This window comes from Sinocyclocheilus anshuiensis, unplaced genomic scaffold (genome assembly GCF_001515605.1).
Source record: "Sinocyclocheilus anshuiensis isolate Anshui unplaced genomic scaffold, SAMN03320099.WGS_v1.1 scaffold930, whole genome shotgun sequence".
NCBI classification, from domain to species: domain Eukaryota; kingdom Metazoa; phylum Chordata; class Actinopteri; order Cypriniformes; family Cyprinidae; genus Sinocyclocheilus; species Sinocyclocheilus anshuiensis.
Window position 1 is genome coordinate 1,505,394 of NW_015539900.1, and position 13,799 is coordinate 1,519,192.

Consider the following 13,799-nt stretch of genomic DNA (forward strand, 5'->3'; position numbering starts at 1 on the left):
TTACACATCAATGTATCGTCACGAGCCGCAGGGTTTAATTTGGTTTTGTTTGTGTATGTTTTTTTGACTCTCAAAGTCGTGGAGCCCATTGACTGCCATTATAAGACTGACAGACTGCAACGTTTGAGTTAAAAATCTTTGTTTGTGTTCTACTGAAGAAACAAAGTCACCCACATCTTGGATGCCGATAAACATCAAATTTTAATTTTTGGGTGAACTATCCCTTTAATGTATCCTTGCTTAAATAAAGTATTAATTTCCTATAAATATATAAATGTGTATATACACTGAACAAAATTATAAACGCAACACTTTTGTTTTTGCCCCCATTTTTCATGATATGCCACCCCTGTGAGGTGGATGGATTATCTCGGCAAAGGAGAAGTGCTCACTAACACAGATTTAGACAGGTTTGTGAACAATATTTGAGAGAAATAGGGCTTTTGTTTACATAGAAAAAGTCTTAGATCTTTGAGTTCAGCTCATGAAAAATGGGGGCAAAAACATAATTTTGTTCAGTGTATATATATATATACATACTGTATTTATATTAGCTATATAAAACTAGTTGTGTTTTCTAATTAGTCATATTTTTTAAATTGTTTCAAAGGAAGTTCAGATAATCTTTTCTCAAAGGCCAAAAAGTTATTTTTGTCATGTAAAAACATGAGTATTGCTGGTTTCAGAAAACAATGGAAACCATCGCATGGACAAGAAGAGGCTCCCAGACCTCTGAGTGGCTGAACGCACAAGTTTCCATTAATACTGCAGATGTTGATCGAGTAAGAGTTGCCCCCTGAAATGTTGTCTAAATCTCAATCCACAATTATACGTATTTACCAACAAGTAGAGTATGATTATCAACAGGTGAAGTTCTCAGTGATCAGAGCAGCAGGAGGCAGCAGCTTCATAGCCATCGATGACCTCAGAGTGACTTCAGGAGCCTGTGTGGAGCACAGTGAGTCAAAGCGTTCAAAGCATCTTATCCAAATATCAGACATTCTCAGCCATTAAAGCCCTCCTGTGTGATATCTCTCCCAAAGACCCATGTGGATTCGAGTCTCCCTCGCTTTGTGGCTTTGAGTCAGATGTGACTGACAGCTCTATCTGGCTCCGTGTGGACGGCAGCAGTGGCCATGCAGACCATACATACAGAACTGAACTTGGTGAGTAAACAACTGTTTTTGTTGTGAAAGGTTTTTAGTCATGTAATAACCCATGCGATGTATTTATGTCACATAACAGGCCATTCAATGGCTGTGCTTGGAGTCAAACTTGAGAAACCAGAGGTCTCAAATCTTCTGACACCAGAGTATAGCCCATCTACAGAGTCCTGCGTGCAGTTCTGGTAAGCAAATAATCTTGTATCTGTCCGGTACAGATTTGTAGTTAAGCTCTGTCTCAGCCTTAACAGTCAGTTATAGATGTTTTGCCTGTTTGTAGGTATTGGCTGTCTGCAGGCTCAGGTGATTCTCTGTCAGTACATGTTCTTCTGAATGGGGAGCTGGGTCCAGCTCTCTGGTCTCTTTCTGGAGCATCTTCTGATAGTTGGGAGGTGGCAGAAGTCACTGTGTCATCTCCCTCTGAATTCAGAGTGAGTTTTTTTTTTTCATTTTCTAATATGTATTTGCTTGTAAAATAAAAATTTTGTCATTATTTACTCATCCTCATATTGTCATCAAACTTGTATGACTGTTTTCTGGGAAAAACACTCACACACACACACAGAGAGACAGAGAGAGAGAGAGAGAGAGAGAGAGAGACAGACAGACAGACAAGCTGATGATAGAGATGGGCAGACACAGAAAAACATGGCTGCCACCGGAGCAGAGACTGTGTTCACACTGTGATCTGAATCAGATGGAAACAGAACTGCACTTCCTAACAGAATGCCCCAAATACACAGATATAGGGACAGTGTTCTATGAGAAAATACAGCAAATCCATCAGACATTTAAAACTCGTTCAAACCAGGAGAAACTGCCGTATCTGTTAAGAGAACAGAAGAACTACTGTGTGTTTGCTGCTCAGTATGTGTCTGCCTGTCACCATAGAAGAGAAAACACTCAACCTGCCCTGATCTGATGTTTCCAGCACATCTACATTATATTATGCCAAATTACTGTATTATATTACTTAGATGTATATTTTGCTTCTGTAAATATGTCTAATCCCTTATTTTATTTTTATTTCTAGTTTATATACTTACATACATTAGTAATTCATTTTGCACTACATGCTTAATACTTTTTATATATTATTATTATTACTATTACAATTATTATTATTATTTTTCTTTCTGTTAATACATATGTGTACTATTTGTAAGCAGTCCAGCTGCAATTGCTTTGTCAATACAAATGTATAATTTTTGTCATGCCAATAAAGCACTCTTAAATTGAATTGAGAGAGAGAGAGAGAGAGAGAGACAGAGATTTTGAAGCCATACAATAGCTTTGAGTGAAAGTGTTCAAAATTTAAAGGGATAGTTCCACCAGAAATGAAAATTCTGTGATCTCTCATTACTCACTCAGGTCATTACAGGTGCATCTCAATAAATTAGAATGTCGTGGAACAGTTCATTTATTTCAGTAATTCAACTCAAATTGTGAAACTCGTGTATTAAATAAAAGATTAGTGAATTGGTGGGTTTTTGTTAAATGTGAGCCAAAATCATCACAATTAAAAGAACCAAAGACTTAAACTACTTCAGTCTGTGTGCATTGAATTTATTTAATACACGAGTTTCACAATTTGAGTTGAATTACTGAAATAAATTAACTTTTCCACGACATTCTAATTTATTGAGATGCACCTGTATAAACCCATATGAATTTTTTTTAATTCGGTGGAACATAAAAGAAGATATTCTGAAGAATGTTGGTGACCAAACAGTTTTGGTTCCCTTTGACTTCCATTGTATGAAAAAAATAGAGTGGAAGCAGAGATTATCTTAATATAGGGAGATGAGAGGGTCTGTATTATTTACTATTGGAGAAAGCCTAACAGCTAACTTGGATAACGTATGCCGTAATAACCAATCACAGTACAGCCTTGACGTCACTGAATTTCAGTCAGAGTTGTGCGACACTCAATTGCCGTTTACAGATACCATAGGAATGAATGGGAAGTGCCGTAAACTGAGTCCCATCTGTCGCAAAATGTCAGTGACTTCTCTTATAAAACAGCATTTTTTTCGTAATAAACTCTAAAAATAGTTTAATCCAATGTTGAAGATTAGCAGATAGGCTGTCGATTCATTAAATGATAAGCCGTTTCCTCTGAAAAGCTGTTTGTTCATCGTGGTGAAGCCTCTCCTCCATTGACATCCATTAAAACAAAATGGCCTCTGGTCTCCTTTCCCACGTACTGCCAGACCGGAAGCGTTCACTTTAGCCATTACGCTTTTTCGGCTAATGGTTGCAGGCTTGCCTTCTAGTGGCTTTGGTGGAAGTCAATAGGAACCAAAACTGTTCCACAGAAGAAAGTAAGTCATATGGCTTGGAATTACATGAATGTGAGTAAATCATGATAGAACCTCCGTTTGGATGGACCATCTCTTTAAGTTGCTTTTCACTGATCATTTTGATATCCACCCTAGCCAAGTAGCAATTTGTGAATTAATCATTGAATCGGACTGTTTCGATAAAACTGGTTTAAATTATTTGTTTTTCTTCTGTTCTTATTTTTGCTTGAGTTATTTCTGGGTCATAAAGAGTTATAATATTTTTCTTTACCTGATTCAGTCTCTCCTTCCTTTGCTTTTTTCAAAGTATTACTTTCAGAGTAACAAACTAAATTGCCTAACACATGCAGTTTCAGCATTTTAATATCCTCACTTATGGAAAGAAGTATACAGTATGGTATGTGTTTTTTTCTGCATTTATTCGTGATTTTGCATTCACACACAGGTTGCATTCAGAGCAGAGCTCAGCACAAACTCTGAGTCATTTGTTCTTCTGGATGATGTCTCAGTTGAAGCTGGAGCATGTTCCTCAAGAGGAAGTTGTGATTTTGAGTCAGGAAAGTGTACATGGGTGAATGTTGCTAATGGCGTCACAGATGGACGTGACTGGATTCATGCAGACGGTCACTACAGAGGTCCTTTGGTCGATTACACTACTCACACTGCAGATGGCGAGTACTTGGTGCAGTTTACTCCTTTATCTATTGTGTTTGTTGATATTGCAAACATTTTTCACAAGTCAAATGATATATCAGGACAGCTGATTAGACACAACACATGATGATCATTGTTTTTCCTGTTGCTCTTTCAGGCAAGTTTCTTTTGAGCCCATCTCAGAGGAACACGCAAGGCCAAAAAAGTAGTTCTGTGCTGATCTCAGAAAAGATCCAGCCAACCAGTGACTCCTGTTTTGAGTTCTGGTACCATATGAATGGAAGGTCTGCTCTTGCTTTCCCATCTTTTTGCTTCAGCTAAAGACAACCTCTCTTCCACTGTTGGACTGTCAGGTGTGATTAATGCAGTTTTTATGGTGCTCTTTTCTATTGGCAGTGACCCTGGAATCCTTAGAGTGCTATTAGATTCAGGTGCAACAGAGCAAGAACTGTTGTTTGAAACACAGATCACTGGGAGCAACTGGAAAAATGTCTCTGTCACTATAGCTGAGACCAAACCCTTTCAGGTGTGAAATACCAATCTATTATTTGGAAAGCTTTTACCATTATATTATATCCATTTGTAATCATGCCATGTAACATTTGTAAACCTTGAATATCAGATTTATATAGAGGCTCAAACGGGCAGTGAAGGCTACATCGCTGTGGATGACATTAGACTGACAAATGAGCCATGTAAAGGTAAACTGCTCAGTGCTTTCTACTCAGTAAAAAAAAGAGTAGTTTTGTATTATTAAAGCATTATTTGAGAAATGGTTAATGTTTTTTTTATTGATTTACATTCAGACATCAGTGTGGAAAGTGGAGTGTTTGTTGGCTGTGACTTCGAGACAGGCACCTGTGAATGGAAAGATATCAGTGTTGGGCAGTTTGTTTGGGAAAGGGACCAGAATGGTACAACCACCGCCAACACTGGACCATCAGTGGACCACACTACTGGCACAGAGCTGGGTAAAATCTTTCAGACAACAGCTATACCTGAATAAATCTATTACTTTTTTCATGTACCATTCAAGAATTTTGGTGTAGGTGAGTTTTTTTTATATGTATATTTTTGAAAAACATTTCTTATGTTCACCAAGGCTGCATTTACTTGATCAAAAAATACAGTAAAAGTACTGTAAATTCAAAGTACTGTAACTGTTTTCTATTGAAATATATATATATTTTTATTTTTTTTTTATTTTTTTTTTTTCTTGTGATGTCAAAGTTTAATATTCTGCATCATTACTCCAGTCTTCAGTGTCAAACGAACCTTTAGAAATCATTCTAATATGCTGATTTGGTGCTCAAGAAACATTTATTATTATTATCGAAGTTGAAAACAGTTTTGCCACTTGATATTTTTCTGGAAACCATGATACATTTTTTTTCCAGGATTCTTTAACACAATGGTTCTCAAACGTTTTTATGTATATATCATCATCATCATCAAAAAAAAAAAAAAAAGTAAATGAAAAGAAAATATGTTTTAGTAATTTTAATATTGTCAATTGAAAATGCTAATTATATTCTGGTTCGAAATAGCATTGAATCAAGACATTAATGAGTCAATGATATTGAATCACGACAGCAACAAACTGAACTAAAATAAATTAAATTACAATGAAAACCCTTATTAGTACAGCTTAATAAAAAACTCTATATATGCACATATGACTTCATTGGAGCATTTTAGACCATATGACATGCCACACTGGGTTTAGGGACTGCATAATGACGTAAAGAATTGCTCAATCGTTTTCTTTGTAACCAGTTCTTTGAAACAAACTGATTCGAGGGACTAAGTCAGAATTCCCCTAATATATAATGTAAAAACAGAATGTTATCAGTCATATAATTAAAAAAACATGTATTTGTTTTAGGCTGGTACATGACAGTAGAAGCTAGTCGTGGTGAGCAGAACAGCTATGCTGCTCTACAGAGTCCCGCCATGAAAGAGGCCAGCAATGAGTGTCTACTTGAATTCTACTACCACATGTTTGGAGAGGGTAAGACTAGATGTCTTTAAGCGCAACATTGAGACTTTACAGTATTTCTGGTAATACTAAAATATTTATTCTCTAGTTCATTTATCTGCATTATCTCATCTTTGCCAGGCATTGGGGAACTGAAAGTGTTCCTCCAGGAGGGCACAAGGAGGACGCCCTTGTGGTGGATGTCTGGTAATCATGGAGATGAGTGGCATTTGGCAGAGTTAAGTGTGGGTCGCACACATCAAGTTTTCACTCTCCTCTTCGAGGCTACCAGAACCTACAGTGAGCTTGGTGACATTGCTATAGATGACATCTCCTTCTTCAACTGCACTCTGCCAGGCAGGTTACAAACACATCAACTTAATCTGACTGATAAATCAGATTTAAAGCAGTCAGATAACTGTAACCTTAACCATGGCATGTAATGGCCCAAGACATTAGTCAATCATACATTATTTCTTCTTCAGGGCCTCAAGAATCTTGTCAAGAGGGAATGTTTACATGTTCGAACAAGGTGTGTGTGGAGCCGAACAGAGTGTGTGACTACAGCGATGACTGTGGTGATGGCACAGATGAAGAGCTCTGTGGTATGACTCTGGGTTATTCATGGGTTAGGATAAAATATAATGCTTTGTAGACGGAATGTGATGTCTGTTTAAATGATCAAAAATACAGTTCTGTCATGGTCTCTTCGTTTTTTTTTTTAGCTGTGAAGGCACTTTTGAAGTCCACAGGACAGTTACATAGTATGAGGAACTGTACTGTATCTTGGTTTTTGTCGGTCTAGATGTAAAGGGTTTTACCCATCGCTGCAGTTTCGAGCATGGCATGTGCTCGTGGGAAAAGAGTGACTTGAAAGCTGGCTGGATTTTGCAGAAAGGAGAACAGGCCTGGCCTAAGCATGGACCACCAAGAGATCACACCCGCAATACTGCAGCAGGTACACTTATACCTCCTCAAATTTAAGCACAAACATTACTGTTCAAAAGTTTGTGGTCAGTAAGATTTTTTTTTGGAAGAAATTAATCATTATATTCAGCAAGGGCACATTAAATTGATCAAAAGTGGCAATAAAGACATTTATAATGTTACAAAAGTTTTCTGTTTCAAATAATGCACTTTCTGTTAATCAAAGAATCCTGAAAAAATGTAAAACAAAAAAAAAATCAGCACAACTGTTTTTAACATTGATAATAATAATGATAAATGTTTCTTGAGCACCAAATCAGCATATTAGAATGAAGGATCATGTGACACTGAAGACTGGAGTAATGGCCAAACTTAGTGTAAATGATCCAAAAATATGGTAAACATCAAGTCACTTATAAAAGTGACAAAAGATACCCATAGAGAATATAAACATTGTATTTTTTTATTATTTTATAGCGATATATAAAATGGTTCATGTACCACTGATATTATTGTCCTCTTATACTTAAATGGCTATGGCATGTTCCAGGTCATTACATTACTCCAGCACATGATCTGAGTGAGATCCAGACAGCAGAGATCATCTCCAGCACCCTGCTGCCCAGCACTGATTGCACCGTGAGTCACTGTGCAGTCATGTGTCAATCAAATAATGAAACACACAGCCTCTTTCATATGTACTGATGCACCTTGTTCTTGCAGGTGAGGTTCTACCACTATTCTCGTAGTGAAAATAGCACATCTGCCAGGCTAGTCGTCATATTGAGGACGCTTCATAATGGAGATAATGACCGTATTCTTTGGGACAAGACTGTGACACAGAGCTTCATCTGGCACAGAGCGGCAGTCACCTTTTCTACCTCAGTTAAGAGCAAGGTAAGATATTTTTACAGTATATGAGTTGTTTACATCATTTCATGCATTAAATAGGCTACTGTAATCATGCAAAGGAAATAAATCTGACTCAATTTTATTTTCAGATTGTTTTCCAGTATGTGGGAATGGGTGAGGCTCATGTGCCACAGACAGCGGTGGACGATCTTTCCTTCTCTGTGACATGTGCTCATGATCCTGACAACAGTGAGCTGCCAGTCACACCTGAGCCAACAATGACACCAGCTACAGCAACACCAATGACTGATGCTCCTCCAGCTTCACCAACAGTCAACCCTTGTAAGGTTAGGACATTTCAGCTGTAACTCTACTGTATTGAATACACTGACTTGTGTACAAAGATGAAGTGTAAATATGTGCCATAGTCATTTTTGCTGCTTCTTTAATTTTTGATAAAAGCATTGTGAAATTTGTATAATTTTGCTAATACTTTTGTTTTGTTTTGTTTGTCAAATTCAGGAGAATGAGTTTCACTGCTGGCGATCAGATGGTGTAACGTGCATTGCAGCTGGTTCTCAGTGTAATTATGTCCTAGACTGCCCTGTAGGGGAAGATGAAGAAACATGCGGTGAGTTATTCATTCATTCATAGGACGAATAAATGTGACCATGGACCACAAAACCAGTCATAAGGGTCAATTTTTTTAAATTGAGATTTATACATCATATATAAATATATGATGTATAAATAAGCTTTCCATTGATGTATGATTTGTTAGGATAAGACAATATATGGCCGAGATACAACTATTTGAAAATCTGGAATCTGAGGGTGCAAAGAAATCAAAATATTGAGAAAAGTTGTCCAAATGAAGTCCTTAGCAATGCATATTACTAATCAAAAATTAAGTTTTGACATATTTACGGCAGGAAATTTACAAAATATCTTAATGGAACATGATCTTTACTTAATATCCTAATGATTTTTGGCATAAAAGATAAAAATGATCATTTTGACCAATACAATGTATTTTTGGCTATTGCTACAAATATACCCGTACTACTTATGAATGGTTTTGTGGTCCAAGGTCACAAATGTAAAAAATTAAATATAATTATCAAAATAAATTTTTAATATTCACGTTTTATTTTTAAAAGTATGTATACTATTTATTATTAGTAGTAGTATGATTGTTGTTGTATCTCTCTAGGTCCATGCAATTTTGAGAATGGACAGTGTCAATGGAGTGATATAAGTGTAGGTCCTAACAAATGGCAATGGGTGAAGGCCTCAAACAACACAGACCTGCCCACTGACCACACCACTGGAACAGGTAATTCAGTGCTAGATCAATCCATGAACATTACATATCAAAATAAATACAATTCTTCTTCTTTTTTGTACCCTTTACGTCTACTCAGGGCACTACATGCAGACATATATCATGGATCCATCTACGAATGAGGCTGTGTTTCAGAGCCCATCCCTGCCTATCAGCTCTGCATACTGTCAACTTCTGTGAGTTCATTCATAATGATGATGTGCAAAACTAGTGACAAGACCGCTTTTAATTTAAAAAAAAGTCAAGTAAAATATTCTTGTGAAACAAACAAATACTTCCATTACACAACACTGAATCATGTTCCTTGTACCCAATTGTCCTCTCTTGTTTATCTCTTGCACATTAGGTTTCACTTCCACATTGGTGCAGGAAGTGCAGGCAATCTCAGCGTGATCCTGCAGAAGGGAGAGGAGGACAGGAAGCTGCTCTGGTCACGATCCAGCAGCACTTCAACTCAGTGGGCCCCAGAACACTTACCACTGGGCAAACAAGAGCAGCCTTACAGGGTATGCCAATGTCAATGTGCGTGGGATGCAAAGCACTTACTGTACACATGCAATCATGAGTCTGATCTTTAGAGATTAATCCTTGAGGATCTCTGCCTCATACACATATTCAGGCCAGTTTTCTGCACGAATATAGACATATTTTTCCTGTGTACCATTTAAGATCATTTTCAGCAGCCAGACCTCACTCAGACAGGATGATTCTAGGTCTACAACTCGGACCATGGCCCTGGATGATATCTCCTTCCACAACTGTGAGCAAGACTACCAACCTCCAGGTGGGGAAGCTGCTGAGAAGTTAGATGAAACAGATTGATTTGAGCTGTATAATGATGTTGCTTCTTTTATATGACACAAGGTTATCGTGTTTTACCTTGCCATGGCATTACTCTAGAAATGAATAGTGAAATATTGTGACTACTTCTGTACACAAATATTTTTAAGTGTAATTTTTTTCAATACTTTCATTTAACAGGAACACATCAAATTTATCAAAAGTGACAGTAAATTAATTTATGATGTTACAAAATAATTCAATTTCATATAAATGCTGTTTTTTTCTGAATCATGTAACAAATTAATTGCAGAAATATTAATCAGCACAGCTGTTTTCAACATTGATAATAAATGTTTCTTGAGCACCAAATCAGCAGCTGTAATGAAAATTCAGCTTTGCCAGCACAGGAATAAATTATATTTTAAAATGTATTAAAATAGAAAACAGTACTTTTTAAATTGTACAAATATTTCACAATATTACTGTTTTTACTGTATTTTTGATCAAAGAAATGTAGCTTTGGTTAGCTTAAGAGACTTCTTATAACAACATTTGTTACATTATAACAAGTTTTGTTCTAAACGAAACCTAGCCCACATTATGAGATTGTGCCTCAAGTTTCCTGTACTCCAGACTTTTCCTTGGCCACATGCTCCTTTGAGAAGGACTTGTGTGGGTGGATCCAGGGAGCTGCAGAGGACCTAGACTGGGAGAGATGGAGCGGACCTACTGAGACCCCAAATGCAGGTCCTCCGGGCGACCACACCAGTGGAAATGGTGAGCCAACAACCATTTTCACCATAACACTATCAGCTCAATCATCACATGTCTTAATTATGTGTCTCTTGCTATTTTACAGGGTATTATTTGTACATCGAGAGCTCAAGTCACAGCAGAACGAGGGATACGGCTCATCTGAAGTCTCCACTGTCTCCCCCAACTGGACCTGATGGGTATTGCTTCACGTTCTGGTATCACATGTTTGGAGCAACAGTGGGATCACTAACAATGTCTAAATATGACATTTCATCCAACCACATCACATCAGTAAGACTCACAAAAATAACATTTTCAGGGCATTTTTATGGGTTTTTCTAATTTCACATGTAAGAAATGTTTTTATAGTAAAATGTAAATGTTTTACTATAAAATATGTTTTATACTAACCAGAATGTATTTGTTTCCCCCCTAAAACTGTAGATGTGGCAAAGGAAGGGTTCTCAGGGGAATGAATGGCATATGGCTCAGAGTCATGTCAAACTGACAGAAGTTCATCAGATATTAATTGAGGCTTCAGTTGGAGGGCCGTCTGGTCACATTGCTATAGATGATTTATCTGTCACTAAAGGTGCCTGTGCTCCCACAGGTAATTAATAACATAGCTTAGCATTTGGTCTGTTGTTATTCACACTGTCCTGTTGAAATGTCCTCCATGCTTGCTAGAGCACCACAAGAATTTGGCACAGCTGTAACAATGTAGTATTTATCCATCTAGATGCCATTTTCAGTATCAAACTTTAACTGTCAGCTTAGTGAAAAATTTAGAGCATTTCATTAATATTAAAGGCACCTCGATTAAATATACCATGCAAAAATGTGAGCCTGGAGATGGGTAATTGGATTAATGGAATCTTGACCATAAAATTTTATTGCATTATTTTTAAATATTCCACTTATGAAAATCCTTTATATAACTAGGTTTGAGAAGTAGTGAAATCAAAATATATTTTTGAACATTTACAGTTAATTGGTGACATAAATTTGATTAAAATACATGACATATTGGCACTAGAGTTTTTTTTTTTTAAACGGTAACAGTCAAAGCTGAATATTTAATCATGAAATGCTAATTTCTCTAATTTGTATAATTTAGATCATCTTTGCCATCATCTAATGATTACTTGAAGTTAATGTTTAAAAACACTAATAGTTTATCTCGAAATTAAATTTAATCTTTCTTATATTTTACATTATAATCTTCTGATTCCTGAATTCACTTGTTGAATTTAAATAGTTGATTTTAGTTTTTATTTAAATGAATGAATAAATAAATATTGTATTGGACAGAATTTTAATATCAGCACATCCTTACATTTTTATAAATTAATGTTTATGAATATTACCAACCCATAATTGTTTCAGAGGGAATTTGTGACTTTGAAGAGGGGGATTGTGGCTGGATACAGCAGACTGATGATGACCTGGACTGGATCCGAGTGTCAGGAAATAATGTCAGATCTAAATCTAGACCTGGTTTTGATCATACAACCAACACAGCGAGTGGATACTACTTTTATATGGAAAGTGTGCCTACCCATGTGCAAGGACATACTGCTAGACTGACATCTCCTCTGCTTCAAACAGGTGAGAGAGAATCCCGTCTCTTCATATCAACTGTGAAATTTGTAAACTATTACCTTGAGGGTCAGAAGACTCCCATGAAAAGTAACAATCCTCTTTTCCAGGTGATGCCAAGTGTCTCCAGCTGTGGTATTACATGGAGGGACAGGGCACTGGGACCCTAAATGTGTATCAACAGTTCTCAGACAAAGATCGGCCCCTGCTGGTGACCCAGTCTGGACAACAGGGTGGACTGTGGAGGTTTGCTCAGACTCCTCTAACCATCTCAGGGTCAAACTACAGGGTGAGTCCCTGAATCAGCGCTCTGTCTGATCACAATGTCCAGCACATATATTCAGACTTACAATCACAGATTATTGCAAACGATGGCCTCAAAGTTATATGCAGTTGCTGTCACTGGTTGGTACAGCAGTCACGGATCACAAGCTGCACAAATCTGTTCACTAAACTACAGTCTGTACCCTTGAGTTTAATGATGTGGAACTGCAGGAGTGTCCTCATCAATACCGCTCTTTTCAGATTGTGGTGGAGGGGATTACAGGCCAAACTGAACAGGGAGTCATAGCACTTGATGATGTTCAGGTTTCAAACTATCCCTGCACTGCTACAGGACAGTGTGACTTTGAGGTAAACTTCTGCAGCTGGATGAATCTGTTGGAGGTGGATGATGCTGACTGGCTCAGAGCCCAGGCAGGCACTGAAAATCACACACGACCCAGTGTGGATCACACCACCAACACTTCCACAGGTGAGCTGAAAGAGTTCAATGAGCTTCCTTAACATGTTAGAATTGGTTTATGAAGGAAGTATAGATATATCTGATGTTGCGTTTTCTTTGAATTGGGAAAGAAACTGTGGCACTGTTTACACCTGGTATTAAAGAGCAGGTCATATGGTATTTTAAAGTGTCCTAATATTGTGTCGGAGTCACCTACGTCAGAAAACATTGTCATTTTCTCAGAATATATATTTTATATTAGAGTCATTTGCCAACGATTTCGAAACGATTCGTTCCAAGCAAGTTCGGAGCAAACCCCTCCCTTCCATAAGCCTACTCTGCTCTGATTGGTCAGCTGGCCAAGCCTGTTATGATTGGCACAGAGAGGAGTCCTTGAGCAAGTTAGCGAGTGCTACCATTGACAAAGCACCTTTACATAGAACAATAATATAGTGCTCCAATCCGTTCTTATAATAATGACATAAAATACAAAAACACTTATGCAAGCGAATCGTGCCCACAGCTAAAGTTTAGCTGCTAAACTGTGAACACTTAAAACAATAATGGTGGATACGTTAGCCGAGTACTAACGTGACTAACTGATGAAACAATACAGTTTGTAAACCAAAATATGTCTACTGTAATGTTCGAAGAACGACAGACAAAAGACGCTCTGTCTTAACTTTTAATCAGAACGCAGAACAGCTGTATCACA

At 37.3% G+C, this 13,799-nt stretch overlaps 1 protein-coding gene across 1 annotated transcript in view; it reads left to right on the top strand.

Moving 5' to 3' along the window:
* The window catches only part of LOC107686070 (MAM and LDL-receptor class A domain-containing protein 1), a 23,411-nt gene that overhangs the window by 4,614 nt on the left and 4,998 nt on the right, over nucleotides 1-13,799 (top strand). The window contains exons 7-34 of the mRNA XM_016482907.1: nucleotides 687-782; nucleotides 868-958; nucleotides 1,044-1,166; nucleotides 1,246-1,348; nucleotides 1,444-1,594; nucleotides 3,912-4,137; nucleotides 4,278-4,404; nucleotides 4,517-4,646; nucleotides 4,743-4,821; nucleotides 4,927-5,091; nucleotides 6,006-6,131; nucleotides 6,240-6,455; nucleotides 6,584-6,703; nucleotides 6,904-7,056; nucleotides 7,576-7,664; nucleotides 7,749-7,922; nucleotides 8,027-8,224; nucleotides 8,400-8,508; nucleotides 9,091-9,213; nucleotides 9,302-9,398; nucleotides 9,569-9,728; nucleotides 9,892-10,006; nucleotides 10,639-10,782; nucleotides 10,865-11,052; nucleotides 11,206-11,371; nucleotides 12,148-12,369; nucleotides 12,471-12,649; nucleotides 12,886-13,114. Coding sequence (XP_016338393.1) covers nucleotides 687-782; nucleotides 868-958; nucleotides 1,044-1,166; nucleotides 1,246-1,348; nucleotides 1,444-1,594; nucleotides 3,912-4,137; nucleotides 4,278-4,404; nucleotides 4,517-4,646; nucleotides 4,743-4,821; nucleotides 4,927-5,091; nucleotides 6,006-6,131; nucleotides 6,240-6,455; nucleotides 6,584-6,703; nucleotides 6,904-7,056; nucleotides 7,576-7,664; nucleotides 7,749-7,922; nucleotides 8,027-8,224; nucleotides 8,400-8,508; nucleotides 9,091-9,213; nucleotides 9,302-9,398; nucleotides 9,569-9,728; nucleotides 9,892-10,006; nucleotides 10,639-10,782; nucleotides 10,865-11,052; nucleotides 11,206-11,371; nucleotides 12,148-12,369; nucleotides 12,471-12,649; nucleotides 12,886-13,114 — 4,099 coding nt within the window. The remainder of the gene's footprint in view (nucleotides 1-686; nucleotides 783-867; nucleotides 959-1,043; nucleotides 1,167-1,245; nucleotides 1,349-1,443; nucleotides 1,595-3,911; nucleotides 4,138-4,277; nucleotides 4,405-4,516; nucleotides 4,647-4,742; nucleotides 4,822-4,926; nucleotides 5,092-6,005; nucleotides 6,132-6,239; nucleotides 6,456-6,583; nucleotides 6,704-6,903; nucleotides 7,057-7,575; nucleotides 7,665-7,748; nucleotides 7,923-8,026; nucleotides 8,225-8,399; nucleotides 8,509-9,090; nucleotides 9,214-9,301; nucleotides 9,399-9,568; nucleotides 9,729-9,891; nucleotides 10,007-10,638; nucleotides 10,783-10,864; nucleotides 11,053-11,205; nucleotides 11,372-12,147; nucleotides 12,370-12,470; nucleotides 12,650-12,885; nucleotides 13,115-13,799) is intronic.